The 14,043-nt window shown below is 36.6% G+C and overlaps 1 protein-coding gene across 1 annotated transcript in view; it reads left to right on the plus strand.

Annotated features, from left to right (window-relative positions):
* The window catches only part of Pisd (phosphatidylserine decarboxylase), a 98,772-nt gene that overhangs the window by 21,459 nt on the left and 63,270 nt on the right, over positions 1–14,043 (plus strand). Inside the window, exon 2 of the mRNA XM_090374731.1 lies at positions 1,934–2,136. Coding sequence (XP_090230857.1) covers positions 1,934–2,136 — 203 coding nt within the window. The remainder of the gene's footprint in view (positions 1–1,933; positions 2,137–14,043) is intronic.

The raw sequence follows: 14,043 nt of genomic DNA on the forward strand, positions 1-14,043 counted from the left end.
TAAACCACGCACAAAATTATACCGCAAAACTGTCCTTATCTCATTTCGTGACCACGATGCCATCGCAAGCACTTTACACTCTCACTACTAATGAATAACTGCACCCATCGACTTGGCGCGGCGGCTACTATGCACGTATGAACATGTCTCAACATGCAGCAACAAGCAGCTTCCTGTGATTCATTGTTGCGTCATATTGCAAAACTTTCCTAGTACCCTTTGTACAGTAGAACCCAGATAAGAAATTTTCCAAGGGACTAGAGGTTTAGAACTTCTTACATGGGAAAACTTTTTAGAAGGGAAAATGACCTAAGGGTATGAAATATTAACTACACAAATGAAAAGTTAAGTACTATTTCAGAATTTATAAATATTTTACTCTGCCTATGGGAAACTGTTTAAACTGAGGATTTTTAATTGCTTAACATTCTGTTCATTAAATTCATTACCAAGTTGGAAGGATGATCTCCTTTAGAGTTTCAACATACCTTAAAAGGTCACAATTATAATAAGACAGAGAACAATCCACTAAGTAATTTAGAACTATTCAGAAAAATCGGAACTTAACGGCAAATGCTTCACTGTGCTTTACATGGTCGAAGTTATGGACATCATTGAAAACAATTGCAATATGTCGCTTCCATTATATCAAAATGTTTATACTAAAAAGGTTTTAAGGCTGAAAGCCTCAGACTACTGAAAATTCACTAATCGAACAAGTTAGTGTGTAGCACCATTTTAGTTCATAGTAAATCACCGAAGTAGATGGCATTGTTTTTGTGATATCTTGTATTGTGAATGCCTTCACGAGTTGTTCTAATATTGAACTACCTAGAATAAGCAACGCTTCGAACTAGATTCTCGAATAGGCAAGACTTCGCCAGTGGATCTCACCACCCAGGGGTGGTGGTGGTATTTGCCAAGAATAAGTAACATTAGTCTTCTCCATTGGCAAAGCGTTGCTTTTGGGGCAGTGCAATATCAGGCCAACTTATTGTGAAGGCATTCACAATATGAGATGTAAAAAACGATGCCATTTCACCTACTTCGGTGGTTTGCTACAAACTAAAATGATGCTTGGCACTTAACCTGTTTGATTACCAAAATGTTTATATTTTTTTAATATTAAAAATAAAGAATTTATATATTTAAAAAACTTATTAAGTGGGAAAACTTCATTATAATAATACAAAGTGTATTCTTTATCACAAACTTTTTATGCGGGAAAACTTTTTACCCAGAAAACTTCTTATGCAGGAAAATAATACATTACAATACATATATAGAGGTGAAATTGGGACTTATGAAACCAAACCTAGTACAGGTGAAAACTTATGTGGGAATTCCTTATCAGGGTTCTACTGTACTGTATATATGTATAATGAACAAACATGTTAAAATTGAGAAATATTCACTTACAGTTTCATTTTAAGCTTCTAATGGCAGATTAGCATTAGTAGAGGCATTTGATGCAAGAAAGCAAGCTTATGCAGCATCAGCCAAAAAAAAAAAAAAAAAAAAGATGACAAAATACATACACATTTGTGTTACAGAATGAAATGCATCTTTTGATTGGCTAATCCATTCCCCCCCCCCCTTTTTTTTTACTTTAATTGGGAGCTCTGTACAATATCTGCCATTTGTACTCAAATAGCAAAAGATATTTGCTATTTGAGTACAAATAGCAAATATTGTACAGCAGATACTATAAAAAGCAGCTGTTATTAAATGATAATGCATCAGCAAGTTAAGCAATTCAGAACTGTTCAGAAAAATCAGAACTTACAGTTCCGTGTATAATTAGTCAATATAATGTGTGATTAATTTAAATGTTTTTGCTCATATAAATTTATTTCCAGATATTAAAATTAAACTAAACATACACCTGTTCTAACCATAAAGTAAATTTACGTTAAGTTTTGCCCTATTTCAGAAGCAAGTTCCTCCTCTCACCAGTCATGGCAGTGGTCTGGAACAAATCTCTTAATACGTTATATCCGAGCACTTCGATGGACACCTATACCACTTGGATTAGGTTTTGCTTACCTGGCATATCAGCAATTTCATTATGTGAAGAAACGTGAATATGTTAAAATTAACTCTGCAAAACAACCATTATTGGCTAGTGATTTAGAGGTTTGTATTAAGATGTTTGAAGCACTTCACATAATTGTAAAATTATGATTTTTTTAATAAAAATTAATAAATTTAAAATTATTCAATCTAAAAGTTTAGCCATTTTGATAAGAATTAGATAATTTACATGTCTTGACAACCCTTCAAATAATAGAAGGGTTGTTTTAAAAAAATTGAAGATTGATTGTTGAAATTTTAAATAGGTGTAAGTGAACATTTTTAGCAGTCCATTGTTTCATAGAAAATAATTATTTTTTGTTTGAGACCTCTCTTTTGTTATACATGGTTAGTCAATATGTTTTCGACAACTTTGACAGTTTGTCAAATATACTACACACATTTCTATGACAAAGCTATCAAATGAAAGCATAAATATCAAAGTTTAGATATTTAACAGAGATGACACTGCACTCAAAATTGCAATCACCTATGGAGAAATCATTTTGTGTTCTCTGTTATCATGACACAAAGTTTCTAGGTATGAATTTTGTTGCTACTTCCAAGAACTGTATGATACTGTTGAAAATTTCACAGAAAGATTAGTGTTTGCCAATGATTCCACATTCCATATCAGTGGCAAAGTGAATCGACAACATTGTTATCTGGGGGAGTGAGAATCTACATAAAACTGGAACATGAACTTCTTCATGTGTCATCTTCATCCAGGAGGTTGACTATTACGAGTCTCCACCAGCTTTGCATCTGTGCTTCCTTTGCATAGTCTTCATAAGAAAGATTAGCCCATTCCTCAACATTGGTTATCCAGGTCTTTCTCTGTTGTCTTTTACTCTTTCCTTCTATCATCCCTTCCAACAGCTTTTTTTTTTTCTATTGAGTCATGTCTCAGAAGGTGACCGAGATACCTTGTTTTCCTTTGCTTAATGATGGTAATGAGTTTTCTTTTATTTCATATTGTTAAAGCCAGCACTTCTGCATTTGCCTTTCTTTGTGTCCAAGATATTCTCATGATTCTCCTTAAGATCCACATTTCAAATGCCTTAATGCGGTTTTCGACATCCTTTGAAATAGTCCATGTTTCAGATCCATATGAGGGTTGATCACACATAACATTTTGTTAACCTTATCCTGGTCTCTAGGTGTAATTCCCTTGATGTTAAGATCTTTTTAACATCCAGAAAGGCCCATCTTGCTATTTCAGTTCTTTTGATCTCTTGTAAGGTTATCCCGTTATCAGTGATTAGATGTCTTAGGTAAACCATAGTTGTTTACTTTAATATTAATTTTTTTCTTCCCCTCTTTCTTTAAGATACACATTACTTTGGATTTCTTTTCATTAAAATATAGACCCAATCTTTTGCTGGAGCTTTTTTTTTTTTTTCCACCTTGTAGATATGGCATTTAAACTGTTTTGCTTTCCACCAGTAGAATGGTGTCATCTGCATATCTTAAGTTATTAATTCTGATTACCCCTATTGTAAGGCCCTTTAAAATATCCTAAAAATTTCTCCCTAAAAATTTCTTCAGTATAAAAGTTAAAAAAGGGGAAGTGAAAGGACACATCCCTAATGTACTACTCCCTTTAGTATTGGAAACTCCTCTGAATACTCTCTATCAATTCTAATTGAAGCTGACTGTTCCCAGTATAAATTAGTTATAATTCTTATGTCTGTGCCATCGATTCCGATTTTTTGTAGAGATTAAATTATCTTTTCATGGTCTGTTGAGTCAAACTTTTTTTATAGTCTACAAAATAGATGCAAATATCTTTTTGTTTCTCCAGATATCTCTCAATTATCATTCTTAAACATTCCTTCTCTGGTTTCACTGTTTTTCATGAATCTGCTTTGAACTGGACTTATTTCTGCTGTGGGTTTGCATGTATGTTTCTTAGGTAGATTATTTTCAGTAGAATCTTAGAAGTATAGCTCATTAAGCTAATGATTCTATGATCAGTACATTCCAGGGATCCAGTTTTTTCGGTTAGAGGAATGAAGGTGGAGACTTTAAAGTTGCTTGGAATTATTCCTATATCATATATATTATTCAGTATTGTAAGCACTTTAATTTCATCACTGCCAAGTGCTTTCAGCATTTCTGAACAGATTTCATCTGATCCAGTTGCTTTCCCATTTTTTAGTCCCTTAATGGCATTGGTGACCTTGCTTTCCAGAATAAGTGGGCCCTCTAAATTGAGTGCACATGGTTTTCCTTTTATTTTGTTAGCGAAGAGCTTTTCTGCATATTCTGACCATTTTTTTGTTGAAAACTACTTCTCCATTTTTGGATTTTATGCAATTGTCTACAAGCTTTTGTATTCTTATGCCATCAATTTCACTTCTCTGTGTAGCTTCCTATCCCTATGCATCCTTTTGAGTTTTTCTACTTCTCTGCATTTTCTTGTTGCCCAATCTTCCTTTGCTTGTCTACACTCTTTCCTGATGCTTTTATCCAAAGTCTTATACTCTGGTTTATTTTTGAGTTTTTTTCTTAACACTGACCACCTGTGGGATTGCGAGATCAGTGGCTTCCTTTTATGCTGCCTATAGTATGTCCCATTCCCTCTTTACATCCATTTCATTTCTATTGAAGTTGCTTTCATGGCTCCATTTTACTTCTACTAGTTTTGATACTTCGTTTGCAAATTTCATTCTGTGTTCTTTCGTCTCTCTAAAATCTTAATATCCTTTTTCTTTTTCACTTCTGGTTTTATATTTTTAAGTTTATTCTTACTTTTACTATGATTGGATTATGATCTGATCCTATGTCTGCTTCTGGGTATGTTTTTGCTTGCTTGATGGAATTTTTAAACCTTTCTTTTATCATTAAGTAATCTATTTGATTTCTAATAATGTCTCCAGGACTCTTCCATGTATAGTCTTCTGATGGGATGCTGGAACATTGAGTTCATTTTTATTAGTTTGTTCTCTTCACAGAATTGTATAGGCCTTTGGTCTCTTTCATTCTTTTTTCCCAATCTGTGTTTCCCCATGCATGCATATGTTTTTTCTGCTCCAATTTTTGCATTTAGATCTCTCGTGACAATTAGTACATCATCAGATTTTATCCCTGAAATAGCTGTTTGGATGTTCTCATGGAATTATTCAACCTGTAGGTCTGAGCGATAACAAGTGGGGGGAATATACCTGTATTACCTGAACATGGAACATAAACAGGATAATTCAAAAGTAAACATTTCCTGGGCAATGTTTGTGATGAAAAAAATTTATGGGCCCTTTTTTTTTTTTTTTTTTTTTTTTTGACACTGTGAATGGCATTTCCTACTTGACATACTGATCGGGTGGTTCCTAGCACAAGATGGAAACAAATTCATTTTTCAGCAGGATGGGGCTCTGCCGCATTTCCATAGGGAGGTGCAAAAGTTTCTGATTGACAATTATCCATGTTGCTGGAATGGCCATGATGACAAATCTTTAATTCATTGGCCACCAAGATCATCAGGCCTCACTCCCTCAGATTTTTATCTACAGGGTTTTGCAAAATATTTGCAACTCTCACTCCTACAAAGTGAGAGTTGCAAGGATATCACTGCAGCTATCACTCAGGTTATCAACAATACGCTGGAGAAAGTGTGGCATGAATTTGATTACCACATTGATGTGTGCAGAGCTATGTGTAGGGCCCATATTGAAGGACTGTAAGGTAACTGTTAAAAATTTTGATATTTATGCTTTTTTTTTTTTTTTTTCATATAGTAGAATATGTAGTTGGTTTCAAATAAACTATCAAAGTTGTTGACAACATTTTGACTGACCCTGTATTGTAAGAAACTGACAATGTTCTGCTGACAGTATATGCTTATTTTGTTTATTTTTCGTCTTTGGAAAACAATTTTAGAAGTATATATTCATTTCTGAGCGTTCAGTTCAGAAGTTCTAAAGATGTACTACATAATCTTTTATAAATATACATAATATTGCCAAACGTAACCAGGCATCTGTACGTTCCAAAGTACATTTGTTTATACAATAATGTGAGCCCATCTTTGGTTCTAATTATATGCTGTATCCTGGTTAGTAGACCTTAAACCATTCTTTTTAATAACGGAAAAGTAGTATTTTGGATTCATTTTGCCTTCAACATAGTGGTCATTTCAGCTGCTGATTATGGTATGTTTGTTTTGTTTTAAGCCAAATCCCAGAATATTTAGTTACTTTTGGCAATATATAGTGAGTAAGAATTATCTATAAACACTTAAAATAGCATTTTTTGTAGACAGAATGATCATTTTGAATAAAAAGTTCATTTAATGTTAAAGTAAACATTTAGGCTTATGATAAGTTTTTGTTATTACAGATTAACTAGCAACCCATCGAATATGGAGAATAATCAGCTAACATTTGAAGACATGAAATGCATTTTGAAATGGTATTGGAAGTATGAAAATATTTAGAGGTAGAAGTGTATGGGAATGTCAGTCTGGAACAAATGCACCAAAGCATTAAGGAAATAAGAAAAACTGTGGGAAGAAAAGAACACAGAGAAGTGCTTAAAATATGCACTGAGAAGTGCATATGACCAAGCACCAAAGAATTCAACAAGATAGTGTCCCTGAGAATTATGAGTCACTTAAGTATTATAGGATGCTTAAAGCACACAAAGTTTAAACCTTTTGTATCTTGGCTGTTGTGTGATTCATGAAGATAATTCTGATCAGCAAGCACATTTTGTGAGTGGTACTGTTGAAAGAACCCTGCAACTGATGATTTTCACGATGTAATCATATGGTCAGATGAGGCACTGTTCAAATTAAAGGGTCGTTTGAATTTTCACAAGTGTGTTTTCTCACAGCAGTAGTCCTTTTGTCTTTTGCTCTAAAGGAAGACATCAACTACCAGGTGTGCGTGTGTGTGTGTGTGTGTGCGTGCGTGTGCGTGTGTGTGTGTGTGTGTGTGCGCGTGTGTGATTCTCTTGTTTGGATAATCAGACCTTACAAATTCTGTGTATTTCCTTAGAGATTCTGATTGTCGGCAGAGTTCTCTTGAATTGTATGCAGTTCCTGCAGTGAGAACCATATTTCTGGTTACATTGGCGTAATTTCAACAGGATGGCGCACTCACATTTTCATTCTGATTACATCTGTGCCTATCTGGATGGGGAGTTTTCAAATGATAATTGGTCACTGGGAAATGTTTTTGAATACTCCCAAGATCTGTTGACTCAAACCACACACATTGCAGTTAGGGTGATGATACAACAGGAAGCAATCAAAATTAAGCAGATGTGTATATATCAGGCTGTTGAGAAATAATGCCATCCATGTGTGTGTTACATGCACACACTTTTGTCAGACATTTTATCAGCTAAAGTAACTTCTGTAATGCATCTCATTTCTGTGTATCTAATGTAGTAGTAGTGGCATGTGATGCAAGAAAGCAAATGTATGAGCTTATGCAGCATCAGATAAAAAAAAAAAATCACACCATTCCCTCCAAATTCCTGTCCAGTTCCTCCTTAAATTAAATTTATTCAACCTATCAACTTCCACAATGACAGATGGAAGTTTGTTCCAGCAATAAACCACCCACTGGCTAAAGGCAAATTTCCACACATCTATTCTACATCTGTCATTTCTTAATTTGAATTTATGCCCCCATAGGTTCATAATCTGAACAAGTGGAAGGATCCCATCAGAATTCAGCGTGCTCAACCCATTCAAGGCCTTATACACCTCAATCAGATCACCACGCAGGTGCCTAGTCTACAGCCACTGCAATTTGCAGAACTTAGTAAGAGGATCCCTTCATTCCCCTCACCAATCTTGTAGCCATTCTCTGTAAATGCTCAAGTAAATCTACATCTTTCCTAAAATTAGGCCTCCAGACCTGTACGTAGTACTGAAGGCGTGGCCTAACCATTACCGTATACAGAGGGACAATCACCTCCTTTTCCCTGCTAGCAAAATTCCTATATATCATTGACAAAACCCCATGACCTGCCCTAGCAACCTGTCTGCATTGCTCAGAAAATTTCATATCTGACTGCACAATTACTCCCAGGTCTTTTTCATTTTCTACCACCTTAAGTGTAGTACCACACAGTTGATACGTTTCTCTGGGGTTACTTCTACCCATATGCAGTATTTGCATTTGTCAAGGTTAAACTTCAGTTGCCACTTCTTAGCCCATCTGTCCAAATTATCTAGATCCTGTTGCAGTAGCACACTGCCATTACTGTCATTAACAACCCTGCCAACCTTTGTATCATCTACAAACTTCAACATTAAGCCTGATATACCTTCATCAATATCATTGATAAATATACAAAACAACAGTGGACCCAACACCAAACCCTGTGGGACTCCACTAATAACATTAGTCCACGAAGAGCAGCACCCATTGATTACCACCCTCTGTCTTCTCCCACTTAACCATCCTTTTATCCATTGTAGCAACTTACCCTTAATACCATTCTGCTCCAATTTGTACAATAGTCTTCCATGCGCAACAGTGTCAAAAGCTTTCCTGAATTCCAAATATATGATATCAAAATAATTTTTTGCATCCAGTTCCTTTGTAACCACATCATAATATCCTATCAAATTTGTCAGACAAGACTTTCCCTTAACAAACCCATGCTGTGTCTGAATTATTGCTGCAGTCTTGTCTATTTGATCCTGCAATGCATCTTTAACCAGTGACTCCATTATTTTACCCGGAACAGAAGTTAAACTGACTGGTCTGTAATTACTCGTGTCACTCTTCGATCCCCCTTTGTTAATTGGGGACACATTTGCACATCTCCAGTCTGTGGGAACATCCCTTGAGTCCAAGGATACTCTCATAATTATGGCTAAGGGTTTGCTTAGTTGCTTTGCCGCCTCCTTTAATATAACTGGATAGATCCCATCCACCCCAGGTGCTTTTCTTATGTTTAACTTCAACAATTTCTCCTCCACTTTGCTCTCAATCATTACAAAATCATTAAGTATCCTGCTACAATTTGATAACCTTCTGCCATTTTCAAACCTTAATAATTCCTCATGTGTGAATGTAGATGCAAAATACTCATTCAGTTTGTTTGCTATCTGAGCAGGATCATCAACAGTCGAACCATCGATGTCAAGTGGACCAATCAGATTCATCCCCTTCCTTTTAGAGTTTATATAAGTAAAGAAATCCTTGCTGTTTTTCTTAGCATCTTTTGCCAAGGATTTCTCATGATCTGCCTTCTCCTGCCTAACCTCCTTTGTAACCTGATTATAGACTAGCTTATATCTGCCATAGGCTTCTGCGTCGCTTGATAATTTATATGCATCCCATGCATTTTTCTTCTCTGTCACAAGTCTCATTAGTTCATTTGATAACCATTTAGCCCTAAACCTTGAACAATATTTCTTAATAGGTATGAAAATTTTAGTAGCATCCATGATATAATAGAATTTACTGTTGATAACATCGTCAGTTGATCCCACTGTATAGAATTTAAAAACTTTCTGAGACCACTGTACTCACCTTTATGGAAGCAAAAACCCTTTTCTTTACCCCTGATGATAATTAAATCTTTAAGTAAATCACAATCAGTACACTGTGATCACAGCCACCTAGTGGTTCCTTTATCTGCAAATTCTTAATACATGAATGATCACTGCTGATAACCAGATCAAGAGTATTACTCTCTCTGGTTGCCTCTCGAACATGCTGCTGCAGAAAACAATCATCCAATAAATCCACAAAAGTCTGACTAGTGTGTGAGTGACCAACCCACAAGTTCCAGTCAATATCTGGGAAGTTAAAATCACTCATTATAAGACATTCTGATTTACCAGCCCACACTATTTCTCTGTACAATTGTTCATTGTACTCATTTGAGTTGTTAGGCCTATAACACACTCCTATTCTTTTTTTTTTGCTTTCGCAGTGCTTATGTCACACCAAACTGACTCAACAGTGCACTGTTCATCTATATCAACTGGGTGCACTTCTTTTGATTTTGTTTTTTTTTTTAGTTAACAGCATAACACGTCCTCCCGTTCTATCCTTTCTGTACACATTGTACTACCCAAATTCCAGTTCTGCATTCCTTATATCTGTGTGACACCACATCTCTGCTATCCCAACAATATCTGCCTTTGATGTCTTGACCAACACTTCAAATTCATAAAATTTGTTTACTATACTTCTAGCATTGGTATACATGCTCCTATTCCTAGTTACCCTAATACATCCCATATACCCACCTATTTCACGATGACAGCCATCCGTCCCTGAAACCCCAACACCCTTCGCTCCAGGTTGCTACTTATTCTAATAGAAGTTGTGCAAGAATCACCTCTGCCTGTGGCTACTGTTAAACTATTAGTCCTTGTATCCCCCCCAAGCTATCAGTTTTCCGACCCACCTAACACTGCATCGATAGCATCAGCAAATATTCTTGCACCCTTTCTATTTAAGTGTATCCGATCCCTGTAGAAGCAGTCCCTTCTGCTAACAAGTACAGACCAAGCTGAAAAAATTTCTATCCTTTGAGCCTTGCACAATCTTTCCAGGGCCGAATTGATCGACAAGTCTCTCATCATATACTCCCTTCTATCGTGTCTGGGCAAAATTGCAGACACTTTCAAATTCAACCCTAATTCTCAGCTTTTTTCAACAGTGACCTGTACTTGTTAAGTAATTCTGCCGGTCTCCTACTCTTAATATCATTAGTGCCAACGTGTACAACTATATCACCTTTTGTGCCCTTAAAAGATGATATCTGCTCTACATTGTAGGCGGATATCATCAATATAATTCGAAACCCTTCATGTTTATCCAGGAAACTGAGATACAGTATAACAAAGTGTTTATACATAATTTCAACTGTATATACACATACCTGTACATATGATAATATATGTGTAATCTTGCTACCCTGCTCTACCCTGACTGATGGAAATTCTGTATAGCTGTGTTAGTGGCTAGTATATGTTATAGAAAGTGATAGTGAAGAAATGACTATATTAAGAAATTGCAGTTACATAGCATAGTAGCATTAAGTACATGTACATGTTCATAGTACATGTTCATTTATTTTAGAAATAAATGAACATGTACTACTTCTCCACAGAGTCTCGAGTTTTATTGATGTACTTGTCCCAATGATGGATCAGTTTATCAGTACCAGTACTGAAGAAGTCCATGCCCACACGCAGTAACCAATATCACACCACCTGATGAACTTCCTCATCCGTGGTGAAATGCTTTCCTAAAAGGTGTTTTTTTCAGAGGGCTGAACAAATAGAAGTCTGAAGGTGCTAAGTTTGGACTGTAGGGGATAATGTGACAGAGTTTCCCAACAATTATGGTGCAACCACTCAAGAGTGGTGTGGGTAGTGTGTAGAGTTGCGTTGTTGTGCAACAAAATCATGCCACTTATCAGGAGTCCTGGTCATTTGCGTTGGATGTTGGCTTTCAGTTTTTCTGACATTGCACAGTAAAGCTGTGCATTGATTGTTCCTCCCTTCGGCAAGAAATCCACCAACAGAAGACCTTGGCGATCCCAGAACACTGTGGCCATGACTTTTCAGACACTGGGAACAGTTTGGAATTTTTTGCACACAGGAGATTTTGGATGTTTCTGGGTCATGGAGCCTTGTTTGCTCTCCGGAGTAAAGTGATGAACCCATGTTTCATTGCTGTATTGCAACAGGTTCTCCAGACATATCCCCATGCGTTTTGCTTTGTCCTCTGACAATTGTCGGGGCACCCAGCGGCAGCACACCTTTCAAAAGCCAAGGACGTCATGAACAGTCAACTTACTCACATTTACTATTTATGCAATTTCATGCAGTTTTACTCACCTGTTTTCAAGAAGAATGCCCTTAATATATGATATGATGTCTTCTGTCTTGCTCGATGGAGGCCTGTCTGTCTGATGTCAATCTTAGTATTAGTAATGGCCGCATGGTGCAAGGAAGCCTATGCTTATGCTGCACCAGCCAAAAAAAAAAAAAAAAAAAAAAAAATCCGAAAAAAACAATGATGAAAACAAAAAAAATAAATAAATAATAATAATTAATAAAAAAAAAGGAAATTAAACCTATCATCCTATGCGCGCTTCCCTTACCCAAAAGTACTATCCAGATGACCTTTGAATTTCCCCAAACTGTCGGCCTCTACACCCATGAAGGCAACTTTTTTTTTTTTTTTTTTTTTCCAATAATTTATAACCCGCTGGCTAAAATAAAACTTCCTGCAGTCCTATCTAAACATTTTCCCTGTAACTTGAATTTATGTCCTCTAGTTCTAGCATCATTTATAATCTTGAAAATTTCGTCCTCATTCATTTTACTGATGCCTCTCAGAGCCTTAAACACCTCAATCAAATCTCCTCTAAGGTGTCTAGTTTCCAAACTCTGCAACCCACATATTCGAAGTCTTTCTTCATAAGGACACCCTTTTGCTGATCTCACCAGGCGAGTTACCTGTCTTTGCACCCTTTCAAGAAGCTCGATGTCTTTCTTTAGGTGTGGTCTTCATACTTGAACACAGTATTCCAAGTGTGGTCTAACATAAGCCTTATATAATGGGATTATCAGGTCCCTATCTCTACTTGCAAAAGTTCGATAGATCATTGATAGGACACCATGGGCCTTCCTTGCAACCTGTTTTCAATGCTCAGAGAATTTCATGTCTGACCATATCGTAACACCCAAGTCCCTTTCCTCCAGTACTGGGTTTAGTTGATCTCCACCAAGTGAATAAGTTATTTTGGGATTACTGTTTCCCAGGTGTAATACCTTACACTTTTTTGGATTAAAGCATAGCTGTCATTTTTCTGACCATTCCTGAAGTCTATCTAGGTCTCTCTGAAGAAGCTCAGCTTGACAGTGATCATTAACTACTCTACCAATTTTAACATCATCTGCAAATTTAGACATCACGCCCTCTATCCCTTCATCAATGTCGTTTATGAAAATTAAAAACAACAGTGGTTCTAATACTGATCCTTGGGGAACCCCCATTCCTTACATCAACCCAATCTGAGGAATAGCCATTTATCACAACCCTCTACCTCCTGCCCTGAAGATATCCTTCTATCCATCTAAGGATTTTCCCAGTGATTCCAACCTGTTCCAGCTTATAAAGCAACTGCTCATGTGGGACTGAGTCAAAAGCTTTGCTGAAATCTAAATAAACAATGTCAAAATTATTCCCTAAATCCAGCTCGTGAGTGACCCTTTCGAAACAGCGAACCAGATTTGTTAAACATGATTTTCCCTTTACAAAACATGCTGAGTATCCTTGAGAATTTCAATTCGATCCAACTGATCGTGAATTCCACCCTTGATCATTGCCTCCATGATTTTCCCTACCACTGAAGTCAGACTGACAGGTCGATAATTTCCCACTTCACTCTTAGAACCACCCTTATGTATGGGAGATACATTTGCACTTTTCCAATCCAAGGGAATCTCCCCAGAGTCTAGTGATGCTCGCATAATTAGCCTCAATGGTTCAATGCACTCGCTTGCCGCCTCCCTTAAGATTATAGGGTATATTCCATCAACTCCAGGAGCCTTACTGGTCTGTAGGCTCGAAAGTTTTTTCATTAAATAATCTTGCGAAATTTCAATATCATTAATTACATATTTTTTAACTTCGCTCCCACATTAAATATCGATGCAAAATAACTGTTGAGTTCATCTGCAAAGGCAGCTGGTCTATTTAATACTATCCCCTTTCCCTTACGATCTGCTTTGTCCTGCTCTTCTTGGCATTTATATATGTGAAGAATTCTTTATCCCCCCTCTTTGCTCTGTTTGCTAGTGATTTCTCATAAACTGCCTTTGCCTGTCGAACCTTTTCTGTGGCTCTATTACACATCACCTTGTAGCTGTTATAGGCTTCAGTACTTTTTATTGCTCTGTAACCTTTCCATGCCAATTTTTCTGCTCAAGTAATGTGGCAACTTCACTATTCATCCAACTTGGGACCCTCCTCGTGG

This window comes from Mastigoproctus giganteus, chromosome 5 (genome assembly GCF_048544385.1).
Source record: "Mastigoproctus giganteus isolate SK-2022 chromosome 5, ASM4854438v1, whole genome shotgun sequence".
NCBI lineage: Eukaryota > Metazoa > Arthropoda > Arachnida > Uropygi > Thelyphonidae > Mastigoproctus > Mastigoproctus giganteus.